The 27,692-nt window shown below is 38.7% G+C and overlaps 1 protein-coding gene across 1 annotated transcript; it reads right to left on the bottom strand.

Annotated features, from left to right (window-relative positions):
• Positions 1–6,276: 6,276 nt before the first annotated feature.
• Positions 6,277–16,873, bottom strand: LOC129761034 (uncharacterized). The gene is made up of 2 exons (XM_055758731.1): positions 15,275–16,873; positions 6,277–6,426 (listed from the first exon to the last, which is right to left on the bottom strand). Exons 1-2 carry the CDS (start codon positions 16,871–16,873, stop codon positions 6,277–6,279), a joined length of 1,749 nt encoding a protein of 582 aa, XP_055614706.1.
• Between the last annotated feature and the right edge of the window lie 10,819 nt (positions 16,874–27,692).

The raw sequence follows: 27,692 nt of genomic DNA, 5'->3' as shown, positions 1-27,692 counted from the left end.
TCATTCGGTATCATCCAAGTCATCGTTGTGTACTGCCCCGTCAGTGTACAGCTAGCAACGACTTAGCAGCCCAATTCAAGCGAGACCTGACGGTCATCACTCGCAACAGCTCCTGTTTCGCCGTGAGTAGCGATCTCGAACGCTCTTCACGAAGCATGGCGCAACTCCAAACAAAACCAAAACGGGCGACTGCTGTTCGACCACTTCCAGCACGGGCTGGACACGGTGCAGTTCCCAGTCGAGCCCACTTTTATCTATCGGGCGGGGAATCCTTCCACGCTGGACCTCTTCCTAACGAATATCGGCCTATCCAAGCCGGTGAATTACAACGACCTCAGATCCGATCACCAACCGGTGGTGGCAGAATTCGATTTCAACGTAACGCCCCGAGATCTCAGCGCAAGGACTACCATCATGTGAACTGGGTTCACCTCAGCCGTATGGTGGACCGAAACATCGACGAGAACCCACGGCTGAACTCCGAAGAGGACATCGACCTGGCAATTGAGGGACTACAATGAGTCATATCCGTGGCAGACGAGGCTCTAGTACGGCGTGCTTCTGTGAGGGGTAATTGTAGCCATTGATTCCCAAAACCCAGTTGCTTATTAGATTGCGGAATTTGCGTAGATGCCAATTTCAGAGGTCCAGTGATCTTGATGCACTCCGAAACGAGAGTTTTGAGCATATCGTGAAAAATCTGGATGATCGCCACAAGCCTTTTTGGAAAATAGCCACAGTTCTTAGGTCCCATCCCAAACCTGTTCCTCCTCTTAAAATTGCTAATTCAATTCCCCCTGAAGAAAAGGTAAATGTCATAGGCGACCATATTTTACATCGCATTTACTTGGCTCCAAAGACCAAAGTTCGCTAAAATCTCAGGTTGCGCAATGCGTCCACAATTTAGATTCCTCCCCTTGTGTCGTCCATCTATCAGACAAAATCTCTGCTGACCAGATTTGCTCAGCGCTGAAGTTTTCTAAAAATATGAAGGCCCCTGGATTTGATGGAATCTTTAACCTAATTCTTAAAAAGCTCAGCATCAAAGTATATCAACTACTTAGTACTATCCTTAATAATTGCATGGAGCTTCACTACTTCCCGATTAGCTGGAAAATAGCCAAAATCATCCCCATCCGTTAACCTGGAAAAGATCCAACATTACTTTCAAGCTACATACCAATAAGTCTCCTTTCAGCGCTGAGCAAACTTTTTGAGAAGCTAATACTGAAACGGTTGCTTAAGTTTGTGGAGGAACACAACATTATCCTTCCTGAGCAATTTGGTTTCAGGAAAGGGCATTCAACCTCACACCAACTAGTTCGGGTGACAAACAGCATCAAGGGAACAAAAGTATATCTTAGCCATGGCCCTACTAGACGTCGAGAAAACGTTTAACAATGTTTGGCTTGATGGACTAGTTTACAAGCTATGCTCACTCAATTTCCCTGTATATCTCATCAAAATCACCCTAAACTATCTTCAGCATAGGTCGTTTAGGGTCGTTGAATAGTTGCTTATCAGACATCATCTCCATCCGGCAGGTGTTCCGCAAGGTAGTTTGTTGGGCCCACTACTCTACACCATCTACACCTCGGAAATTCCTCCCCTCGGGGAAGGCTGCATGTTTTACCTTTATGCGGATGACACCGCGATTGCCGTTAAGGGAAGAAAGCCCCGTGAAATTACAAACAAACTACAACGAACCCAAAACACCTTTGCAAACTATGCCAAAACATGGAAAATCAAAATAAATGCCTCCAAGACTCAAGCAACTATGTTTCTCCACACACAGTCCCCAAAACTTAAACCTCCATCTAACTGTACGGTATTCATGGACGGCACAAGGGTCCATTATTTTTTTTTTTTATTTACATAGTATTCCGTCTCATGACATAACTTGACGAACATAATTCCTAAAATTCACTCGGTTCATAGCAACCGTTCTCCAATTTCTCGGGCACCCCACGTTCGCCAGATCACGCTCCACTTGGTCTAACCACCTCGCTCGTTGCGCCCCCGCTCGTCTTGTTCCTACCGGATTCGTAGCGAACACCTGTTTTGCAGGACAGTCGTCCGGCATTCTCGCAACATGTCCCGCCCAGCGTATCCGGCCAGCCTTCACCACCTTCTGGATACTGGGTTCGCCGTAGAGGCGCGCGAGCTCGTGGTTCATCCTTCGCCTCCACACTCCGTTCTCCTGTACGCCGCCAAAGATGGTTCTTAACACTCGTCGCTCGAATACTCCGAGTGTACGCAGGTCCTCCTCGAGCAATATCCATGTCTCGTGCCCGTAGAGAACAACCGGTCTAATAACCGTCATATACAGGTTACACTTCGTGCGAGGGCTAAGTCTTCTCAACCGCAGTTGCTTGTGGAGTCCATAGTAGGCACAACTTCCGCTGATAATTCGCCTCCGGATCTCACGGCTGGTGTCATTGTCTGCGGTCACCAGTGAGCCGAGATAGACAAAGTCTTCGACTATCTCCAGCTCGTCGCCGTCGATCGTGACCTTGTTATTACTGGACAAGCGGGTTCGGTCGGTCTCGGATCCGCAGGCCAGCATGTACTTCGTCTTGGACGTATTAATCATCAACCCAATCCTTCCTGCTTCGCGTTTCAGTTTGCGGTAGATCTCCTCCACCGCCGCAGATGATCTGCCGACTATATCAATGTCATCGGCAAAGCAGATAAGTTGACTGGATCTGTTGAAAATCGTGCCCCGCATTTCGCCCACCGCTCGTCGAATAACACCTTCTAGCGCCACGTTGAACATCATGCAGGATAGACCATCACCTTGTCGAAGCCCCCAGCGCGATTCGAATGAACTCGACGATTCACCCGAAATCCGCACACAGCACTGCGTTCCATTCATCGTCGCCTTGATCAGTCTGATCAGCTTCCCGGAAAAGCCGTTCTCGTCCATGATTTTCCATAGCTCGTTACGGTCGATCGTGTCGTATGCGGCTTTGAAGTCGATGAATAGATGGTGCGTAGGGACTTGGTGTTCCCGGCATTTTTGGAGGATTTGCCGTAATGTGAATATCTGGTCTGTCGTTGACCGTCCCTCCATGAAGCCGGCCTGATGACTTCCCACGAATCTGTTTGCTTGTGGCGTTAGGCGGCGGAGTAGGATTCGGGACAACACTTTGTAGGCGGCATTGAGGACAGTGATCGCTCGGTAGTTCTCACAGTCCAATTTCCATGGTCCACTGAAGTCATTTACTTAGGACTAATGTTTGACGAAAAACTGCTCTTTAGATCACATATCGAAAGAACGTTGACAAAGTATCATTCGTTAATAAGGTGTTTCTACCCGCTGATAAATCGCAAATTCCGCCTCTCAGGGATAAATAAATTGGCTGTCTACAAGCAAATTATTTCACCTGCAATCGTCTTCGCTTATGTGGTGCGAGGATCTTGCGCTCAAACTCATAGGAACAAACTGCAAGTAGTCCAAAACAGAATCTTGAGGATGATACTGGATCGCCCTTTCCACACCAAAGTTTCCGAATTCACAACGATGCAGGAGTGCAATAATTGGATAGGTACATTAGTGAAACAAAAAAAAACAAATTTATAGAAAAATGCCACCAATCAGAATACGCTTTGACAAATACTTTGTACATAGAAAATTAAAATCCAAATGAATTTGCGGCTTTATCGGTGAGGGCTATAGAGTTGAAATGAAGGACGGATAGAAGATCAGAAGAAAATTCTAAGGCGGTGAAAAGAGCGAAGAGCATTTGAAATAGAAGCTTGACCACATGCTAAATTCTTTGCCCCGCATCAATTAACTGTATTGAAGAAGTAGTACCCAATAGAGAAGGCACTACATTTTTCGAAACAGTTAATTATGGATGGTTCTACCGCCATGTGAGTGTGCACATGTGCCGAACGGACCAGTCCCTCACCGATAAAGCCGCAAATTCATTTCATAAAACAAATTCACGGTGATTTCTCCTCTTAAAATTAAAATCCAAACTTTTAGTTTAAGTCTTTAGTAGCTTTAGGTTGTATATAGCAGTTGTATTGTAAGTAGTCGATTTTCAAATTCCTCAAGTTTCTCACTTCACGGATGTGATACATTCTTGCTAAATCTGATAGGATCAGTAAACTTAGGGTTGCCATCCGTCCCGCAAAAGAAAATGTCACGCCGTCCCACTTTTTCTCCAAATGTCCGCTTTTCTTGAGAAAACTTTTATGGTAGACTCAACCTTCTCCGGTTCTACCACTTCAAAATAGTTGGTCCGTGTTTGAGAAAACGCTTCTTTGAAAACCTCTCTTCAATTATTTTCAACTCCTGCCATTTTTTTTCTGACATTCTTTTATCCATTTATTATTTTAAAAACTTGAAATGTTCTTAATTGAAGAACATGATATTCTCCGATAAGGCTGTAAAAATTAAATACGTAACACTTTTATATAGTTTCGCTGACTTACATTGGAAAAACCTCAATTAATCCTCAATTTAAGTTCATTGATTCAACACAGAAATTCATTCAAATATAATGTTTTTTTGTGTTTTTTTTCTCGAAGCTAGCAGCTCTTCAAAGTTTATAGGAATAAGGCAAGACAACTCGTTTAGTTCTTTGAATTAAAAGTTGCCTGAATATTTTCCAGACATTCCCGGACCGGCGAGTCTGGGGAATTTTATCTTAAAACCTGGCAAAATCCGGGCGTTTGATTTTTACCGAAAATCTGGGCAATATCATCAAATTCGGTCAAAACCACGTAATAATTCAATAAAAATAAAATATATTTTTTCATCAAAATGCATCAGCAGATTTAAAACCGTATTTAAGGCTTCCGAAAATTTGTTCATGATTGATTAGGTTTAACTTGCTAAAAAATCGTTTTTGGATGCAAAAATAAAACTCAATTACTTAATTTAAGTTTTTTTGTTCAATTTGGGAAAAAGGTAATAAATCTGTGCAAAATTCTGGCTTTTTTCTACAGTATCCGGGCAACAGGACTGATCTGAACTTTTCCTAAATTCTGTGTCAAATATCCGAGAAATTCCAGGTAAGACCGGGCAATATGGCGAGCTCATCTTAGCATGACCATAAGAATTGGGTTCAGTTAAGCGTTATTTGAGCACGTTCTTGCGATGTTAATATTTTTCTATTGAAGAAAATATTCTTTAAGTTGCTTCTAAATGATGCTGGGTCAAGATTTTTCTCCGGAATCCAAGCAGAATCCCTTGAATGTAAAGCTTAAGCAAAAAGTCAAATGTCGAATATAATAGAACTGGATTATCGAGAGAAAAAAATATTTTCAATCAAACAATGAATGAATGAACGAGTTAAATTGAATAAACTTAGTAGGTGATCAATAACGGCTGTTTAAAAATATAAATTTGTTTCAAATTTGGGATTTCTTATCACTCTGAACTACAACATTTCGACTGAAATGTTCCCAGTTTACAATGATGGAAGTTTTCTTAAGAATTAAATTTTTTAAAACAAACTTCATTTATTCATATTTTATTACTTTCTATGAACTATTTTACCTGAAGGAACATATACATATGTATGGGAATGGTCATAAAAATTATGTTTTTAAGAGTTTCCAAAATGTCCCGCTTTTTTTTCGTGAAATGTCCCGCTTTTTTTCGTGAAATGTCCCGCTTTTTTCTGAAGGTATCTGGTAAGCCTAATAAACTTGAAATTACACGCTGTCAGACGGTGATCTGCTAAATTTTTCCGAAAAGATATGATGAAAATAAGTAAATGGGATCAAGTATCCCCATTCTCCCCTACATATTAGAGTTTCATCTTCAGCCAAAGGATTTTCATTGTAACAAACCACAGTTTCCATTACAACTGTCACTAGGAAAGCCAAACAAATCCACAGGAAGTGAAAAGGCTTCCCGGGTGATATGCAACCCCGGCAGTTGATGATCCGCATCTGTCAATCAAATCCGGCGATGCAACAAAAAAGTGCCTGCACTGTGGAAAACAAGCCACAACGCTGCATTGTGTTCTTGGTAAGCCTCACACCATCCACACACATCCGCCGTCAAAAGCCAAAAGGTTTACGTTCCGGGCCCTTTTTATTGAATGGACCTGTTGCAGAAACAAGCTATCTACAGACCGTAAACACAGGATATCATCGGGTTTTTGATGGCCGTGTCTCGAGTCAATAAAACAACACCACCGCACAGCAACAAACCACCACTTGGCAGTCGTTATAATAGTTTTAAAACCATCTTTGACAGCAAGAGGATGTCATATCGTTTTGACGAAGCTCTATCCTGCTGTTGATGAACGTTCTTTATTGTTGTCGTTGGCTTGTTGAGTTGGTCGGTTTTATTTTACGAGGTCGTTCCCGGATAGATGGATAGATATTCGCAATTCCGAAAGGTGTACCGAATCCGAGGGGTGATTTAAAATTGGTGCCAATTTGCAGCTCCATCAAACGATGCTGATGGGCGAGGTGAATTGAGGGCGGTTAGTGGATGTCTATAAACAAGCCGAGAAACACGCACATCATTAAATTGACGGATTAACGGACGCATCCCTGTAACAGAATATGGTTTTTTAACGACACCGAGAGCTACAAAGATGATAGATATAATTTTAAGCACGTTTACAGGAAACTTAACTGTCAATTAATTTCAATCTCCAAGGTGTTTGTGGCATGATAGTTTTATGTCTCGCTTCTCTGCATATTGCTGTAAGGCATTTCCTTGCCTAATGTCATAGGCCTAAAGGAACTACCGCAATACGGGATAAGATTGATCACTTTTTTTTCAATATTTTTCGATTATTTTTTCTGATAATGGGAATGTGGCATGTTTAATATTTTAAAACCAGTACTGGATTGCTAAAACGTAAAACATGGTTGCAGAAATCTATTACATTACTTAGGGGTTTTCAGATCGTGCTCCGCGGAGCACTTGGTGCTCCGCGAAGCTTTTGAAAGTCCTCCGCGACGTACGCAATGAAAATCATAAACCAACTTTGAAAAACTCTGATATTTTTTTTATGTTTTCACTTTTATCGAAACAGGGGGAAAAAAATCACAGGGCATATAGTACGAACGAATAAATTTCGTTTACTTCGGCTGAATCTCTGCAGGGATGTTGGCCAAGAATGGTGGATTGTCAAAATGCATTGCTTTGATCGATCAACGTTGTGTGCAAAACACTCAATGAAATGAAAAGGCTGTTCTTGCGCCGTACTTGGCGCCGTACTATTGCAGAAAATTTAATCAAACCTTGTATTCAAGAAGTCGTCCGTATCATGGTTGATAATAAAACAGTGGAATTGGTAAATTCGATTCCCATGTCTGACAACACGGTTTCTCGGCAAATTTGTGACATGGCTTAATATGTTGAAAGCGATTGAGGACTTCAAAATTCAACATGTAGCTTGACGAATCCACAGATATAGCAGGACTAGCAATTCTGATGATATTTATTCGCTATCAAGGTTCTAAATGTTTCGAAGAAGATTTGTTCCTTTGCAAACCGTTGCCAACTTCCTCGTCGGGGGCTGAAATTTTCAAGCTAAATAATTGATGATTATGTTACGGACAACAATATTTCATGGGGAAATTGCATTGATATATGTATGGACGATGCGAAAGCTATAGTTGGAAATACTGCTGGAGTCGTTGCCAAGATCAAAGAAAAGACCAAAAGTTGCGGTAGTAGTCATTACATCCTTCATCGACATGCACTCGCTATGAAGAAACTATCATAATCTTGGAAGGAAGTCTTGGACGAAAGCATAAAAAAATCAACTTTATTAAGGCTCGACCGAAAAATTCAGAGTTATTCAAGGCGTTGTGCGAAGAGATGGTTAGCCAACATTCCACGCTACTATTTCATACCGAAGATCGCTGATTTTCTCGTAGAAAAACGTTGTCTCGCCTGTTTGAATTAAGAATGACTTCAGTCTTTCAATGCAAGGTAAAGGAGTAACAATCCTCGATTAAAACGGCCAAATCATGACTAACAAGAGAAAAATAAAATTTTGGGCAGAATCGCCCAGAAGCGCAACCTGGGCACCTTTCCGAATTTAAGAAGCATTCAATCAGAAATAACCTTGAAGTTATCATCCGAAAATTTCCAAGAATTATGACAATCACAACACTTTTCGTTGATAAATTTATTTTTGGGTTCCTTGGTGTAAACTTAAACTGACTGGCTCACGTGTCTAATGAAGGCATTTACAATTAAAATTACAATGTTTTGTCGCAGGATTTGTTGAACAGCTTCAGCAAAATTCCCCGAACAATCTCATAAAATTATAAAAAAAGATCGAAGACTTTAAATGCGTGGAATAGATATGACATCGCATTCAAAGCTTAAGAAAAGATTCGTATGTATGTATGTAAGGGTCCCCCATTGGTAGCAAGGTCCTGCCTATGTCTGTGTGGTTGGCCCGAAGGCTTCCACGGCCGATGGTTCGTCGAGGGAGGGCATCCAATAAAAAGCTTAAGGAAAGATTCGTATCCAAAAAATCATTGGAGGAGTATTGGTGTCAACTAAAAAATAAATTTTAAATTTTGTCCGATAAAGCAAAATTTATTCTTCTGCCGTTTTCCACAGCTTATCTATGTGAGTCTGGATTTTCCACATATATCGCAACGAAGACAAAACTCCGATCCCGACTAAACGCGGAACCAGACGCCAGGCTACAACTGACACAACAAACCAAACACCAAACTTGTTACAGCTTGAAAAATCGAAGAAAGCGTATTTGTTCTATTGAAATCATTAATTTTTGATGACACATATTTTGTTAATAAAAACAAGACTACTCAAAGAGTAGCCATTCATTACTGATTTTATTGACTGCGATGACAAGACACATCTTATTTAAACGACAAATACTATCAAGTTTTCAAAATTCGAGTTTTTCATTTTTTCAAAATTGTAGGTGCTCCGCCGAAATTTTCTGTTTTAAAAAGTGCTCCGCCGAGCAAATGATCTGAAAACCCCTGCTTTAGGGTAACAGTGATCAGTCTCTATTTCGACGATTTTAACGAGTTTTCTTAATCATAAAGGATACAAAACACATTTTCGTAGATGATGGAAAGAATTAAAGAAACGTGAGCTATCAAAGAACGAAAGAACATAAGCCGTAAATATCATGAATTTTTCGAAAAAGATACAACGGCTCACCGGCAGGACTTGAACCTGCAATCTCCGCTTAAGTACAACGGCGCGTTAGCCAATTTCACCACGGTGAACGTGATGAAACCGGCGAATCCGAGCAATCGAGCTCTGCCGATCAATTGATGGACCTTCTATCGAAAGCACCATGGAGGGGAAAAGTTCATATAACGCCCCATTTGGCTAATATGCGCCACCCTTGTTTTGAAGAATCTGAAACATTTTTAGCCTGCAAAATATTACCAACTTGTTTTAAATGCTGTGATTGGTCATGGCAAGTATGAATTTTTCCTTCAAATGCCCCTGTGTCCTGATAATTTCACAATTTAGGTTTTTCTTCATTTCGATCTAAATTTTAAAACACTTTTAATGAGGTGTCACCAAGCAGTGAAAAACGAATAAGACAATATTTTCTAACACATCGATAGAGGAGAACCTAAATTATGATTTTATGCTAGAAAATCATACTGAAATCGCTAAGGTATGCTTTTCATGGGTATGTTCTATCCAACCCCCTGGCAACTTGACAGTTTGGTCGAGTTTCGTGTGTCTGTTTCAAAATCGCAGATGTCGCGTGTGTGCCGCTCGTTTACATACTTTTCGAGTCATGCATATGAAAAGGGCACACTATTAAATGTGGTACGAATCAGGCGAATTCATAACTTTCGAATGAATTAAAAAAAGTTTTAACCGAAATTGTTAATCTTATTCAATATTCTACCGATTTTTATATTGTGTAGGAACAGTTTTTCTATAAAATGGGAATAGCTCTGCTATAATGTGATTTTTTTGTCATTTTAAAATTTTCATATGCATCGCAGCTTATGGCAATCACTTAATGATTGATGCGGTAATGTTGTATTTTACATTTATTGTGCTTGAGTGTGTTCAACAGTTTCAATGGAAGGTAAACTTGTCCCAAGAACTGCCGGATATCAGTAAATTATTTGAAGTAGTCCAGAACTTTTATACCTTATGTAGGACACACAAATTAACGCTCTACTTGTTTTCTTGGACTAAACTTTTGAAAACAGATTCACTTCACATAAAACATAGCAAAAAGTTCCAAATTCAAAACATTTTTTAGTTATTGAATCAGTTACAGAAAACATATTTCAAGATGCGTCCTTCCGACATGTTAATTAGCTCGATTTTCGATTTGACAGAACCAGAGAACCAGAAAAAACTGGCACACGCGATTTGTATGGGAAACGTCAAGTTGCCAGGGGGTTGGTTCTATCACGGTCCATGCGCTCGGTATAACGCGAAAATCGTAGTAGGCTGAAAATAGCATTAATTTTTCAAAAAGGCCAATTTTCATTGAAGATGAACAAAAAGTCCAAAACCATATTTTGAGCGTTAATTCAGCCCAAAAAATCAATTTTTCATTTTTTGTTAAATTTCTATTAGTCCATTTTGATTTTCTTTTCAGTCAAAGCGTCTGTAAGCAGGGCCGTAGGAAGAACTGGCTCATGGGGGGGGTTTTGGTTACAAAATTGTTCTTAAAACATTTTCGCTTGAACAATGCACACATAAGGAATAGTTTAAAAAAAATAGATTTTTTTTTAAGGTTTGAGTTTTTTACATTCAAAGTCAGGAATTGATTCTCATTTTCGAAAACAAGTTCTAGAAGTTGCTGATTTGCCAAGAAGTTAAAATTAGGGATTTGAAGATTCATTTCAATAAAAAAAATTTTATATTTACTTAAATTAGAAAGTAGTAAGCTAATTCTTTTCGAGTATGATCATTTGAGGCATTGGAAAAAATTATCAAATATTTAGAAATAAAAGTAAGAGATTAAGTTTGCGGTTCGAATCAGATTTATTTTCTTCTTGATTAAAATAAAAGATTTTAGTTTGAACCTTTTTTAAGAAAAATCTGCAATATAAATAATGTTAAACAAAAAACCTGTAAAATATGTTACAATACAAGTTCTTTGGCCTCATAAAATTACCATTGATAATTTATTTCGTGATTATAATCCTGTGAAATAAAAAATCCAAAAATTGTATTTTTAATTTATGATATCTTCTGGTTTGTTTTCAAAATTGACTCTGATTTAATATATTTTTTTTATTTTGAATCCATAATCAAAATTTTGAAACGGCGATCGCCTGTAATTTGAATCCTCAATGAAATGCTCACATTAATATTGTAATTTTGATTTTAAAACTTAACTTCGAGTTAAATCTGACTTTTTAATTTTGATTACGAATCTGAGTACTGCCTTTTAAACATGAGTTTGAAATCTAGATTGCGAATTTGAAAAAGGTTTTTGAAATTCAAACTGTAAATAATAATTGTCACCAATTATGTATGTATGTATGTATGGTTCCCCCATCGGTAGCAAGGTCCTGCCTATGTCTGTGTGGCTTAGCCTTCGAATTGCTTCTAGGGCTTCCACGGCCGATGGTTCGTCGAAGGAAGGCATCCAACCCTCAGAAACCTACAATGGTTGGCAACCCACTCCGCTTGCAATGGTTTCTTCGGATTAACCCCAGATGCATTCCTTCTAAAAATATATGAAATGATTTGGTGATAGTAAGGAAAATTACAAAATAAAAAGGTAATATATAAAATAACAATGTATGAATTATTGTGATAAACGAATATAATATATACATAATATAGTTAAAATCTGAAAACAATGTTTTTGTGAAATATTTTCAAAAGGATACAGATCTGAAATGGTAAAATTTTGTTAGGGTTTTTAGCAACATGGTACTATCTGACTGTATGATGTAGAAAGAGCAACCGAACACATAAGTAAACACAATTACCCAAGAATATTTAATTAAGTTTAAACCTCATGATTAATAATGATTTATCTTTTACATGACTCTTGGCCATTTTTCTCTTTTGGCACATTCACCAAGCAGCTTTAATGTAGAATATATTAATTACGTAATTTAATTAATAGCAAATAGTGGAAACAACTCAGTTTGAATAATAAAAATATAATTCCTGTAATACAACAAAAAAAAACAACATTTAAAACATCAAAGAATTTTGTTTTTCGGTATTTTATATAATAAGCTGACTAACAATTTGGCTTCGAATAAAAGGTAAACGGTTTTTTAATTAGGCCTCAATATGATGATTTAACAGTCCAAGTGATCAGAGTAACTAGTAAAAAATCATTTTAAAAAGTTCAGAATTCAGAAAAAATCAGAGTAAAAAAGTTCAGAATATAGTATTTTCAACTTTAAATTCTTTAAGGCATAATCATTAGATGTCAAACAATAAAACAAGACAATATTTCATATAATATTAAAAAAGCAGTGATTGTTTAACAGAAGAAGGAACCTTCGAGTGATTCAAACGAGATCTTCTATCCAACGATTTCAAATTACAGTTAATTTGTGATAATGAGCGAAGAACAAAAAGAATACATGCAATTTTCCCCGTTTTCTCCTACCATAGCGACACATTCAAGTTTTCAAAACTGTTCTTCTCAATATTGCCCTTAGCTTACACCAACATAATGGCCTTCCCTATCCTCTTGGCCGCCCATCACCGTTTCCCGACGAATGCCTTTATCTATCAATCATTGAAGATACTCTTCTCTCTCATCCCTCACTGTACATCACCAATGATAATGGGAATAATGTTTCATTATAAGCATGTGATTGGCTTGTGAACTTTATTAGCACAAAGCTCACATACAGTCTTCCAAAGCCCCTATCACGATTTGATTCCACTGATGCTTTTGCACTTCGCTCAAGAGGAACCTTTCTACTCTCGCTCTAACATCAAAATCGAGCCGCAAGCCGCCGACGGCTGGATGTGCAAGACTTCCTGTCCTTTTCCCCAATACCTATAAACAGACTCGTATGGTCACAAAATTAAATTAAACACCAATACCAATATAACAAAAACGAAACCTAAACGTTTTCTCACGTACAAAACGTACAAACATCCCAAAACAAGCTCAAACTGTATGGAAATAATGGAATCAATCAGTTCAGCTATGTGAATTCATATGAAGAAGAATGTGTAATCAGCCAGTATTTAGTGTAAATCGGGCATACTCAATTTAGCTGAAAAAAAAAACGTTTATCAAGACTAAAATATGGAACGGGCTCACCATATGCAATCATTCATTTGGAATTGCAACTATCCGCAACGACCACAAGTACAGCATGCGATAATGCTCTCCGGCTTGCAAGAGACTTGTCGTAAACCTGCGCACACCACATCCTTAACGTCGTCCTCGTCAACTCGCCTATGATTCTGCCATTCACGATTAGCCTCTCTTCTCTCTCTCACGTACTGACTACACTTCAACGACCAATGTCTAACGATTCAACACACATACATTTACTGCTTCCACTAGTCAAGCCGAACTCGAAGCGTGCTCCATATTTTGACGCCATGTAACATTTTTCGGCAATCGATTTGGGCCATATTTTTCAATTTTCACAATTATTCACTAGGCCCTTCACAATAGGTTTTTTCTACACTTTTTTGATTGGTTCGGACAAGTTCAATCGAAACTCGCTTCTACTGACTATCCCAAACCGCCGTCGGTCCTGCCTGCCGCCAGCTGCGCACGGAGCAAACACTTTAAACCAACCGTCCCTGTCAGGATCTCAAGAGCAACTGAATAATAATTGTCACCAATTATGAGCCAAAAAGCGAAAATTTTGTCCAGAATTTTCAACCAGATTTTTTTTTTTGAATTCTAAATTTTTGTCTTTAAATGATCAATTTGTTGTTCGACCGGGAATAATTTTGAGGTTATGTATTGGCTTTTCGGTCTTATCAGGTCAATTATAACACTTTTTATATGTGCTTCATCCAACGTTTCGAATTATATTAATTCTTTATCAAGGAACTAAAATTAAATACAGGAGCATAAAACATATTTTCTCATAATTAATATTAACATTAATTACTCACTCGGACATTCGTGTTATTGTCCAAAGCAGATGCACTCCTACAGCGTTCATCAATCGTCGGGATTCTGGCTATAAATTTTGAATTTGAACTCTCATTTCATGTCGGAAGTGAGGAGGAAAGCTTGCGTGTGACTTACGTGTCCAATATTCTGGTATCGGCCAGGGCGTCGGCGCCTACTCCGTCGTTTTGGAACACGTCCGTGGCAAAACTTCTATCACTCGACTCACTGTTTGTTATTATTGTTTGAGTTTTCGTAGCGTTTTCTTTACCGCCAGAACCCGGCGTCCATGAGTGCTTGCGAGTGTTTGCGAGAGAGTGAAACACTCCGCCGTACGAGATTGCTCTCCCGTCTGTGTCGCTCTGGATGTTGACGGTATTCGGGGTACTTTGTATGTAGCACATTTCGAGTACCTCTAGGTGCCTACGGTGATTGTTGGAACTGTCTAGGACGGTGGCTTTATCGAAGTCAAACATGTGCTCCTGTTCGAAACAATGTTCAACAACAGCTGACTGCCGCAGTTCCCGGATGCTGGGGTTTGACGCTGTGGCCCCTGTTGCTAATATGCGTTTCAATTTGGTGACATCACATTTATGTTTCGACATTCTAGTCCGTAGTTTATAGCTGGTCTGCCCAACATAGCATTTGGAGCATTCTTCATCTCGTTCGGGAGCGCCTGCGCATGGGATATGGTAGACCACATTGGAGCGATCGATCGGCGATATCGGATCTTTGACCACAGGCAGTAGGCTGCGTATCGTGTGCTTTTGTGTGGTGCCGATGCGTACATGCGGGTAATCAGTCTTAAGTGCGCGGATTACTTTTGCAGTTAGACCGTCGATGTGTAATATGGATCGGTAGTGTTGTGTGGGTGTATCTTGTGTGTTTTGGGGGGTGTCGGTTTCGTTCGCTTTTCGAATTAATCTGTTGATCAGGGTCTTCGGGTAATCGTTGATTCTCAGATTCTCATGGATTAATTTGATCGCCTCCTCGGGGGGAACATTGGTTGAAAAGTTTTTGACTCGTTTTATAAAATTTAACGCTGTGTTGATTTTGAGGCGCGTGTTGTGTGCTGATCGAAAGTTGAGAAATCGTCCCGAAGCTATTGATTTCTGGTACCACTCGGTTTTGATTGATTGGTCGGGTTGTCTAATCAATACTAAATCTAAGTACGGGAGACGACAATTCGACTCGATCTCAACCGTAAATTGAATTTTGGGGTGGTACTGGTTAAACTTTTCTCTTACCTTTTCAACATGTTCGCGGGGCAGAGCTAGCAGTAGGTCGTCGACATATTTTCTTAGAACTGGTATCTGGAAATCGAGTGTCCGTGTCACGTTGTCCAAGAGCGATTCCATGACAAAATCAGCTATCGGACTAGAAACTGGATTGCCCATCGCCGTTCCGTATATTTGCTTGTAGAATTTGTTTTTGTATCTAAAATAACTGCAGGTCATGCAAAAGTTTACAATTTCAAGAAACATATCTAAATTAATGTTAGTATTCTTCTTTATGGCATCCCAATTGTTGATGATGTTGCTTAAAACGAGGTCCCTGGGGATGCATGTGAACAGGGAAACAACATCGAACGAAACAAGGATGTGATCTGGAGGCAAAACGACGTCATTGATAAATTCGCAGAACTCGAATGAATCTTTGACGTTGTATTTGCTGTTGATCGACGCTTGGAGTATCCGGCCCACATGTTTAGACAGCTGGTAAGATGGTGACGTCATACACGGTACTACTGGTCTTAGAGGTAAACCTTCCTTGTGTGCCTTGGGTGTCCCGTAAATGCAAGGCGCCGTAGCTTTATACGTTTTTAATTTCAATTCTGTGGCTCGGTTTATTAGTTTTAAATCTGCTAATCGTTTAGCAAACTCATTGTTTTTGGTTTGAAAGCCGGTTGTTGGGTCGCGTGTGAGGCTCGAATAGGTGTTTTGGTCCTCGATTAGCGCCAGCATCTTTCTGTCATAATCCTCGCGATTCATCATCACCGTTATGTTACCTTTATCGGCTTCCAGTACGATGATATTCGGATATGATTTTAAGAACTGTCTTGTGGCGATTATTGCGGTTTTGTAGAAGTTGTCCGACGGGTTACATCCTGTATTGTTTCTATGCGCGTGGATGTGGTTCATAATTTGGTTGGCTGCTGCACTGCGATTGCGTACTTTTACTTCTTCGTCTTCTGTTGTTTCAATAATGCCCTCGATGTCTGCTATAGAATGGTGGTAGAATGTGGATGGTTTGTTATTTGTAGATGGTAAAGCGAACTTGGATCCCAGACTCAGTAGGAGTTGCACAGGTTGTGGTACTTCTACCGTGGTGCTGTTGAAAAACGCCCGGTGGTTATGTGATGGCGTTTTCTGTTCGAGGGATTTTATCGATCTATCTATGATTTTTCGATATTTACGGTCAGTGTTTGCCGCGCGTTTTTGTAGGTGCTTTTGCTGGAAAGCGATTTGATTGGCGAAAAAGGGATCGCTTCCACCGTCTGGGATCAACCTTTTTATGTTACTGCGTGTATGTTTCATGTTGTCTGTAATCTGCTTCAGTTTATAAAACGTCTGCCTTATTTCTAAACTCAATATTGCTTTCTTAAACCGATTCACCTTCCTGTTGAGCTCATTCAGGTAGGGGCTGTTGTCTTCAAACAGCGTGTAGACACATCGGAATACATCTGTGATGTGTGGGGGAAACAAACCCGTTCTGCGACACTTGACTAGAAAATCCTTTCTAGCCGTCATGTTTCCCATTTTTCGGTTTAGGTTAGCGTATATTTTTAGCGAATGTTTTGCCTCGGTACCGTATTCATCGTCAATCTGGTTGTAGAATTGAGCCATCTTCTTGATCAATTTGTTGTTCGACCGGGAATAATTTTGAGGTTATGTATTGGCTTTTCGGTCTTATCAGGTCAATTATAACACTTTTTATATGTGCTTCATCCAACGTTTCGAATTATATTAATTCTTTATCAAGGAACTAAAATTAAATACAGGAGCATAAAACATATTTTCTCATAATTAATATTAACATTAATTACTCACTCGGACATTCGTGTTATTGTCCAAAGCAGATGCACTCCTACAGCGTTCATCAATCGTCGGGATTCTGGCTATAAATTTCACTCTCTCGCAAACACTCGCAAGCACTCATGGACGCCGGGTTCTGGCGGTAAAGAAAACGCTACGAAAACTCAAACAATAATAACAAACAGTGAGTCGAGTGATAGAAGTTTTGCCACGGACGTGTTCCAAAACGACGGAGTAGGCGCCGACGCCCTGGCCGATACCAGAATATTGGACACGTAAGTCACACGCAAGCTTTCCTCCTCACTTCCGACATGAAATGAGAGTTCAAATTCAAAATTTATAGCCAGAATCCCGACGATTGATGAACGCTGTAGGAGTGCATCTGCTTTGGACAATAACACGAATGTCCGAGTGAGTAATTAATGTTAATATTAATTATGAGAAAATATGTTTTATGCTCCTGTATTTAATTTTAGTTCCTTGATAAAGAATTAATATAATTCGAAACGTTGGATGAAGCACATATAAAAAGTGTTATAATTGACCTGATAAGACCGAAAAGCCAATACATAACCTCAAAATTATTCCCGGTCGAACAACAAATTGATCAAGAAGATGGCTCAATTCTACAACCAGATTGACGATGAATACGGTACCGAGGCAAAACATTCGCTAAAAATATACGCCAACCTAAACCGAAAAATGGGAAACATGACGGCTAGAAAGGATTTTCTAGTCAAGTGTCGCAGAACGGGTTTGTTTCCCCCACACATCACAGATGTATTCCGATGTGTCTACACGCTGTTTGAAGACAACAGCCCCTACCTGAATGAGCTCAACAGGAAGGTGAATCGGTTTAAGAAAGCAATATTGAGTTTAGAAATAAGGCAGACGTTTTATAAACTGAAGCAGATTACAGACAACATGAAACATACACGCAGTAACATAAAAAGGTTGATCCCAGACGGTGGAAGCGATCCCTTTTTCGCCAATCAAATCGCTTTCCAGCAAAAGCACCTACAAAAACGCGCGGCAAACACTGACCGTAAATATCGAAAAATCATAGATAGATCGATAAAATCCCTCGAACAGAAAACGCCATCACATAACCACCGGGCGTTTTTCAACAGCACCACGGTAGAAGTACCACAACCTGTGCAACTCCTACTGAGTCTGGGATCCAAGTTCGCTTTACCATCTACAAATAACAAACCATCCACATTCTACCACCTAATAGCAGACATCGAGGGCATTATTGAAACAACAGAAGACGAAGAAGTAAAAGTACGCAATCGCAGTGCAGCAGCCAACCAAATTATGAACCACATCCACGCGCATAGAAACAATACAGGATGTAACCCGTCGGACAACTTCTACAAAACCGCAATAATCGCCACAAGACAGTTCTTAAAATCATATCCGAATATCATCGTACTGGAAGCCGATAAAGGTAACATAACGGTGATGATGAATCGCGAGGATTATGACAGAAAGATGCTGGCGCTAATCGAGGACCAAAACACCTATTCGAGCCTCACACGCGACCCAACAACCGGCTTTCAAACCAAAAACAATGAGTTTGCTAAACGATTAGCAGATTTAAAACTAATAAACCGAGCCACAGAATTGAAATTAAAAACGTATAAAGCTACGGCGCCTTGCATTTACGGGACACCCAAGGCACACAAGGAAGGTTTACCTCTAAGACCAGTAGTACCGTGTATGACGTCACCATCTTACCAGCTGTCTAAACATGTGGGCCGGATACTCCAAGCGTCGATCAACAGCAAATACAACGTCAAAGATTCATTCGAGTTCTGCGAATTTATCAATGACGTCGTTTTGCCTCCAGATCACATCCTTGTTTCGTTCGATGTTGTTTCCCTGTTCACATGCATCCCCAGGGACCTCGTTTTAAGCAACATCATCAACAATTGGGATCCCATAAAGAAGAATACTAACATTAATTTAGATATGTTTCTTGAAATTGTAAACTTTTGCATGACCTGCAGTTATTTTAGATACAAAAACAAATTCTACAAGCAAATATACGGAACGGCGATGGGCAATCCAGTTTCTAGTCCGATAGCTGATTTTGTCATGGAATCGCTCTTGGACAACGTGACACGGACACTCGATTTCCAGATACCAGTTCTAAGAAAATATGTCGACGACCTACTGCTAGCTCTGCCCCGCGAACATGTTGAAAAGGTAAGAGAAAAGTTTAACCAGTACCACCCCAAAATTCAATTTACGGTTGAGATCGAGTCGAATTGTCGTCTCCCGTACTTAGATTTAGTATTGATTAGACAACCCGACCAATCAATCAAAACCGAGTGGTACCAGAAATCAATAGCTTCGGGACGATTTCTCAACTTTCGATCAGCACACAACACGCGCCTCAAAATCAACACAGCGTTAAATTTTATAAAACGAGTCAAAAACTTTTCAACCAATGTTCCCCCCGAGGAGGCGATCAAATTAATCCATGAGAATCTGAGAATCAACGATTACCCGAAGACCCTGATCAACAGATTAATTCGAAAAGCGAACGAAACCGACACCCCCCAAAACACACAAGATACACCCACACAACACTACCGATCCATATTACACATCGACGGCCTAACTGCAAAAGTAATCCGCGCACTTAAGACGGATTACTCGCATGTACGCATCGGCACCACACAAAAGCACACGATACGCAGCCTACTGCCTGTGGTCAAAGATCCGATATCGCCGATCGATCGCTCCAATGTGGTCTACCATATCCCATGCGCAGGCGCTCCCGAACGAGATGAAGAATGCTCCAAATGCTATGTTGGGCAGACCAGCTATAAACTACGGACTAGAATGTCGAAACATAAATGTGATGTCACCAAATTGAAACGCATATTAGCAACAGGGGCCACAGCGTCAAACCCCAGCATCCGGGAACTGCGGCAGTCAGCTGTTGTTGAACATTGTTTCGAACAGGAGCACATGTTTGACTTCGATAAAGCCACCGTCCTAGACAGTTCCAACAATCACCGTAGGCACCTAGAGGTACTCGAAATGTGCTACATACAAAGTACCCCGAATACCGTCAACATCCAGAGCGACACAGACGGGAGAGCAATCTCGTACGGCGGAGTGTTTCACTCTCTCGCAAACACTCGCAAGCACTCATGGACGCCGGGTTCTGGCGGTAAAGAAAACGCTACGAAAACTCAAACAATAATAACAAACAGTGAGTCGAGTGATAGAAGTTTTGCCACGGACGTGTTCCAAAACGACGGAGTAGGCGCCGACGCCCTGGCCGATACCAGAATATTGGACACGTAAGTCACACGCAAGCTTTCCTCCTCACTTCCGACATGAAATGAGAGTTCAAATTCAAAATTTATAGCCAGAATCCCGACGATTGATGAACGCTGTAGGAGTGCATCTGCTTTGGACAATAACACGAATGTCCGAGTGAGTAATTAATGTTAATATTAATTATGAGAAAATATGTTTTATGCTCCTGTATTTAATTTTAGTTCCTTGATAAAGAATTAATATAATTCGAAACGTTGGATGAAGCACATATAAAAAGTGTTATAATTGACCTGATAAGACCGAAAAGCCAATACATAACCTCAAAGTCTTTAAATGAGAATTCTTTCTTCAGTTATTTATTCGAAATTGCACTTGTGAATCTGAATGAAAATTGCGAATGATGAAACTGTTTAATATTTTTCAATAATGGATCATCATTATGAAACTTTCTTTAGTTGGAATTCTGCATAAGAAATAAAGTTAAAATTTCAAATCTCAAAAATGATTTGTAATTTTAAATACTTTCTCTTAATATTCCGAAATGATGAGTTTCGAATATAGAAGTATGAAATCCAAAATCGAGATTCGAATCAGGATTTTTGCGCAATGATGATCCAAACTGAAGTTCAGTAATAATAAACCGGATACAGAATCCGAACTCTCATCACATACATTGAGTTTTAATTTAAATTTTTTTCCGCTAGTATATAGGTCGTGCAAATCCAGAATATTTTTGCCAATATCCGCCAATATCAAAATTTTCAATGAAAGATCTGAAGAAAAACACTTAACTTTTGTTTATCGAAATACATCAGTCTATTTCAAATCACATATTGAGCTTTCAAAAAACGTTCATATAATTTTGTTAATACACAGTTTTGTTCTGTGGCTTTGAATATGGTTTTTTAAAAATCAAGTTTTTGAAAAAACTATAGCAATTTGAGTAATGAAAAATCATAGGCATTTGTAGAAAACATTTTTCTTCAACGATTACACCCATTTTTAACACAATGTGTACGTGGAATACATAGAAAATCAGCGATTCGCTTAGGTAACGCATAATAGGGCATGTTCCCCTATATCCCGCATGTGCCAAGCAAGCACATGGTCGATTGCTTCGGGTTTGCCGCAGCTTACGGTCAGATGTAGGAGCAATCAGTGCTGCTCAAGTTTCCGAGCAGACCAGTTACACAGAGAGGTAACCGTCTGACCGTAAGTTGCGGCAAACCCGAAGCAATCGATCATTTTTTTCGTAAAACATAATTGAAGTGAAGTTTTCAGCTAAAAAAAAATGGCTTTTAAATGTTTAAAGAGTTCTCGCACATTTTTGTCTTTTTTGAATCTATGTATTCTACAGAACTGAACCAAATCTGCTAAGGTTTTGGAAGTCAAAATGCATCTATTGATGTCACGGAGCTGATGATGTCAGACTTTCTTTACTTATCATTGGGTCATTGGGAAGGAGATTGCGTTCTAAAAATTGACTATAAATATTCTTAGATCAGCCAAGTGGCCAGTATTTAACACTACAGAACAAATTTCGTCGAGATTGCAGTGATGTCGGTATTTTTAAAACATGAACATAAAACACAATATTTAACAGAGGAGTATTTCGGTTTTTACACTAATCTTTTCGTAAATTATTGTTTTAAAATATAAGCAAAATGAGTTTCCTCAGGAAAATAACGAGACGTTCAAGGTTTGATGTATAAATATAACTGAGCTTAGCTCATGATTTTATTTGTTTTTATGTCCAACTCGATAACTCCTTCGGAGTATTTTATGGCAAAGTAATCGTTTTTGGTATAAGCCACAAAGCTCGAAAATACAATACACAACAATACGAAGTTTTAGAAAAAAAGGTTATAGTAAGAAATATTCAACAAACAAGTGTACCTTAATAGAAGCTGGGGAAAAGTTGAAGAAAGTTAGTTCAGGAATGAATTAACGTGAACAAACCAAACTTGATCACAAGAATAACAAATGGAAAAATTAACTGGATCATTCGTATAATTGCGTATCGATCGCTGTCGTAAATATAAAAAAATTTGAAAATAAAACGTATTAAGTTAAGGGGTGGTCCAAAATAGGTCCAAAGGGCGGTCTAAAATAGAAACCTGGTGGTTCAAAATACCGACCAGTCTAATGATATAAGAAACGAGTTTTTAGGTTAAATTTTTGTTATTTTACAACAAACGACGATATGTTTCGATAGAAAAAGCCCTGATCTTCGTAATGAACGGATAAAGCAGTCAAAAAAGCCACTTCCCAAAGCGGTCCAAAATAGGTCCGTTACTTTAGGGTTTAACGGGTAAAAAAAACACCATTTTCACGAATTTTTTTAGAGCTGTCGTTCAAACCAATGTATTCAATTTTTTTTATACCAAGCATTGTTAAAAGAACATTTAGTAAATTTTTTGTAAAAAATATTGAGAAATGAGCCGGTGACGGAGCACTTTCGAGGATGCCTTTCAGAAAACAGGAAAGGTGGACACTGTATCTCAGCGAAGAATCATCTGAAGTCAAAAAATCAGAGCAAAATATTTTTAATAGATGTTTTTCTGGACCCCAACGTTTTTATTTAACTTAAAAAAATTTTTATGAAATGTTTGTGGCTGTTTGAAGTAAAAACTACGATTTTTCACGAAAAATCCGCCATTTTTTATCTTTAAAATCTCCCCAAAGTAAAAAAATGAAAAAAAGAAAATCGTTGGGGTTTGATATTTTATATGTAGAAAAAATGTTCCAAATTTGAAAAGAATCGGTGAAGTAGTTTTCAAATGACGATGTCCACGGACTTTAAAACTGTGCTTTCGAGAAAAACGCGTTTGAAGTTTCTGCTCTATAAAGGAGATAAAGGCCTATAATTTCTACAGTTTTGCTTCGATTGACTTGAAAATTTGACACAACATTCTTGAAATGTTTTACAATAAGAAAAAAAAATAAAAAAAATCGATTTTTTGAAAGTGTTAGACCCTACTCCCCCTTTAAAATAGCCCGGATTTATTCAATCACAAAATTTAAAAACAGACTCAGACAGATTATAATAATTTTTGATATAAGCATTTTAACATTTTTCGATACCGTAAAAAACATTATCCAGTGTGACGGATTGGCTTTATGATATCACCTACAAACTTTGTATTGTTAACATCAAGATTTCACCCATCATTTAATTTTACGATTCCAGCTAGTAGATTTTTTGTAATAATTTTTACCCCTAAGTGTAGGCAGCACCCTTAATTTACTTAATTTAATGATGTCGTACTTTGTTATTTTTTAATAAACAAATAATCGATTTACACGCAATTCAGTTTGACCATAAGCCTCTTTGTTGTACACACTTTTTTTCATCTATTGACACTAAACAATGGAAGGGTGCTAGTTTTCTTAAGGTTTAAAATAAATTCATTCGTTCGAATAGCAGTCTAGATAATTATCATCGCATGATAGGCCTTATTCAACGAATGAGTTCAGAAGCCTTTCCCCAGAAGTATTATTTTTCTTGTAATAGAGAAACTATTCGACTACCGAGAACAACACTATTTGTGCACACTAATGGAGTTGTCGCAATGAAGCATTTAAAGCTTGTACTGCCATCGGTAAGCATCTAGTAACGGAAAATTATCCAAGCTCTAATGTAGTCAATGATGAAAATCCAAGCACTGCAGTTGATTGTGGCTTTCATAAGCCGAACTCTTGCTCAATGTCAGCTGAGTACCTTCGATTCAGCTATACCGGAAGAGTTTAACATAACCGGACGCCTTTCGTTGATCATTTCTAGCAATGACAACATCTATCCGTTTGCCAGCTTTCCCAAAATCTACGACCACGGAGCTTGTATGAATGCGACCATATCTCTACAGGATGGTGTCCTGAAAACGTCAGTGTTTTGCTTCGACTCGAAGGGGCGAATTCCGGCTCAACCGATGACGAGTATCCAGTATCCGAAAGCGGCCTCTCCTCCGGACTGTCAGAAGGATAAGTTTAAGATATCTGTTGATGCGGACAACCGGAAAGTGCTTTTGATGATGGCTGGTGGCGTTATTTGGGCCAAGATGAACAATGTCGGGGCCATTGCGATCAACATGGAGTTGACAGAGTGGAACAAATTTGCTGAAATTGCGGACTTCGGATGGGCTTTGGTCAAGAATAATACACCGTGTAATTGCTCGTTCAGAAATGACTACGAACTGAGGATCGTGATTGAGTATCCGATCAAATTTATGCTCGCAGTGCTGTGGTCTTGTACTTTTGGAGTTCTGGTTTGCTGTGGAGTTACCATGCGCTGCAACTTTGTTGGCTGGAGAAATTGGTATAAGTTTTGAAGAAACGGTTTTTTTGTTTGATAAACTAATAAAATTTTGAACAACAAATTCTTAAAACTTGAATAGGAGGATTAAGTATACCTACATTGAATTTAAGGCAATATTTTTCTAATGTTTGGTTTGAGTTTGGAATGAGGAAAGCAAGCCAAACACTTCATCTATAGGAATCAACAAAAAGTCGTGGTAGCAATAATCACATCGTCATCATCTTTGTTAGCGATTATCACGTGACGGGGAAGGGTCAATCCTCGTCATCACATCAGCAAGGGCAGCACGACAGCAGAATTCCCGAATTACATCGGTCCGTTTCCGAAAGGAGGACTCGGCCAAAGGGCACTTGAGCTCGCTCGACCATCTCGTTGACATTCTTTCCGTTCTTTCGCAAAACCATTTGGCTATTTTTGCGCCAAACAATTGAGATTTTTTTCCATTCGGAAAAAAGGACAGCTTGCGGCAGGATTTTTTTCCGTCGTTTCGTTTGGATTTTAATATCACAGAATCACAAAAGCCCTACGAAATCGTCCTCGACGACGGAAGTGAACTTTGACGAGTGGATTGCCGGTCATCGCGCAAATTGGACAAGCTGGTGACCGCTCCTCTCGGGAGGGACCTGGGGAATTGGAGCTACACACCGTGGATGGAAAATGGGAAAATTTTTGAAGGGCGATCTTTGGTTGTGAGATAATTTAATTTTACAGGTGATTCAATTTGAAGCAATTTTTGGCAAGGCACTTGTTTGATAATTCAAAATTGATCATATATTGTTTGCTTTTCTTATTAATACGAAAATTTGTTTTAATATGCGTAAAATGATCTATTAGGGAAATTCACAAATATTTAAAAAAGAAATACGACAACTCAGATAAAGTACTTTTTACAATAAACCTCTGCACTGAGAGGAGAAGGAACGTCAGGTACGAACGAGTTTAATTTTTGACCGTGAGTTCTGCTACCGATGAAACTAAAACGCTAATAAATCCCAAGCAACCAAAAATCACAAATTTATTTGAATGAAGGCTTTGAAAGTTATGTAGGGGAGAGTGGGGTATCGTGGGCCATGGGGAAACGTGGGCCACTTTTAATATCTCAGATGTGTGTTGAGATAAAAATCTCAAACCAACTGTCATCGTCGTCGCTTTGCGTGAGCATATATTCCCATATGTTGTTGACTGAAATACGGATCATAAGCTTCTTTTATTTATCAAACTATAAAAAGTTAGAAAAATTTATTTACATAATTAAAAAAACACCCGCTAATTTGATCGATGGGGAACCTAAAGTGCATAACAAAAATATGCTCATACGCTTATGATCTTAGTTTTTTTCATGATCTTTCACTTGAAAAAGGAATTTTTGATGAAACATCAATTAGGCACCCAAACGCAACCAATTTGCAAATCATTGCTTGTGGGGAATCGTGGGCCACACATCTTGAATCACCTATATTTTTATGTTTTTATACACATTCAGAACTTAAACTACGTTTTACCTATCTGTAAAGTTTTCTTATGCCGAATGAAGAGTTATGAAAAATATTTTGTCCATCCTATAAAAGAAATTTTGCCAAAACGTTCGCGAGCCAGGTTTTGGAATTTATGCGATCATACACAGCTCTCTTTTTGATTTTATCATCTAAAATTGCTTTTAAATAACGAAATGAATTAGGAAATCACAGTGTTGGGTCAACTCATAAACTTTGCATGTTATTTGGTCAGTTTGGATTTGGTGGCCCACGATTCCCCACCATTTTTCAAAATCCAAAAAATATTGCTTTTTTTCAAACAGTCAAAATTTGGGAAAAATAACTTATCAAAAATTTAAAAAAATACCTTATGATACCTTGAAAATGTAGAAAACCATACAATTTTTGAATTTCATTTTATCTTTTAAAATAAAGAAGTTATGGAACAACGAAAAAAGTGGCCCATGATTCCCCACTCTCCCATACATATTGGCTGACAAAAAGAATCATCTTCCCAATTCCCTTGAGTGAACTTTATGTGCTCATTAACGAATTTGAAAGCTGCAAAGGTGATTGATATGTACGCGGCATGTGACTTTTTTTTGCCCAATTCCCATGAGTGAACTATATGTACTCATTAATGAGCTTGAATGTTGCTAAAGTGATTTGTTTGTACGTTGTAAGGGACTTAAGTCACATAAAGGGCACAAAAGTTCTCAAAACGTGATTTACTAAGTCACAAAAAGTGCATTGAGGTGCTTTCTTCCTGGCTGGTTGTCTGGCTAACAGGTTGGATGGGTGCGTCTGCAATGGGAATGAATAACACGAGAGTGTTAAAATCGGAGAAAAACAAAAAAAACGGGTGCGCCTGCAGGTATGCTTCAAAGTCATAACACCACTCCGAGTTTTAGTTTCAGTTGAAACAACATTCAGGCGTGGTCAAATTGAACAAATCTCGACAAACTTTGAAATCCAGCACATGAAATCATGGCGGCACCTTGTACTGTACATAGTAAATAATCAAGATGATAATATGAACCGATGACAATTGAGATAGAGAGAGGGATATTTTGGTCATTTTACTATTTTTTGGAAGCTTAATTGAAAGGCCACGTGCACTGGAAGTTGAATAGAAGGTCGTTAAGACTTTTTTTGGAACTTGAAAGTATCAAAAAGAGCTTTAATTCTGAGCTGCAAAGAACGTACTTCATATCAATGAATGGGGCTGAGAAAGCTTTTTGTATCTGTTGATTTGCCATCCATAAAACTATGGGTGGCAAATCAAAGATTCACCTTTTAAATCTCGTTTCCATATACTGGGATTCTGGGATATGATTGTTTTGCATCACGCGTTCGTTAATTTCAAAATATCATCCATCCATAATTTTTATGATTTTAGCTAGTTAGATTTTTTGTAGAATTTTTACCCCTGAATTTATGCAACACACTAATGCTTTTTCTTTAAAAAAAATTGACAGGAAAAATGTACAATTTATCTCAAACAAAACCAAAAATTACTGAAATTGGTGCATTATGCATT

This window comes from Uranotaenia lowii, chromosome 1 (assembly GCF_029784155.1).
Source record: "Uranotaenia lowii strain MFRU-FL chromosome 1, ASM2978415v1, whole genome shotgun sequence".
In the NCBI taxonomy this organism is placed as follows: Eukaryota; Metazoa; Arthropoda; class Insecta; order Diptera; family Culicidae; genus Uranotaenia; species Uranotaenia lowii.
The sequence above is the reverse complement of the archived record's forward strand: the minus strand, read 5'-3'. Positions and strand labels throughout refer to the sequence as shown.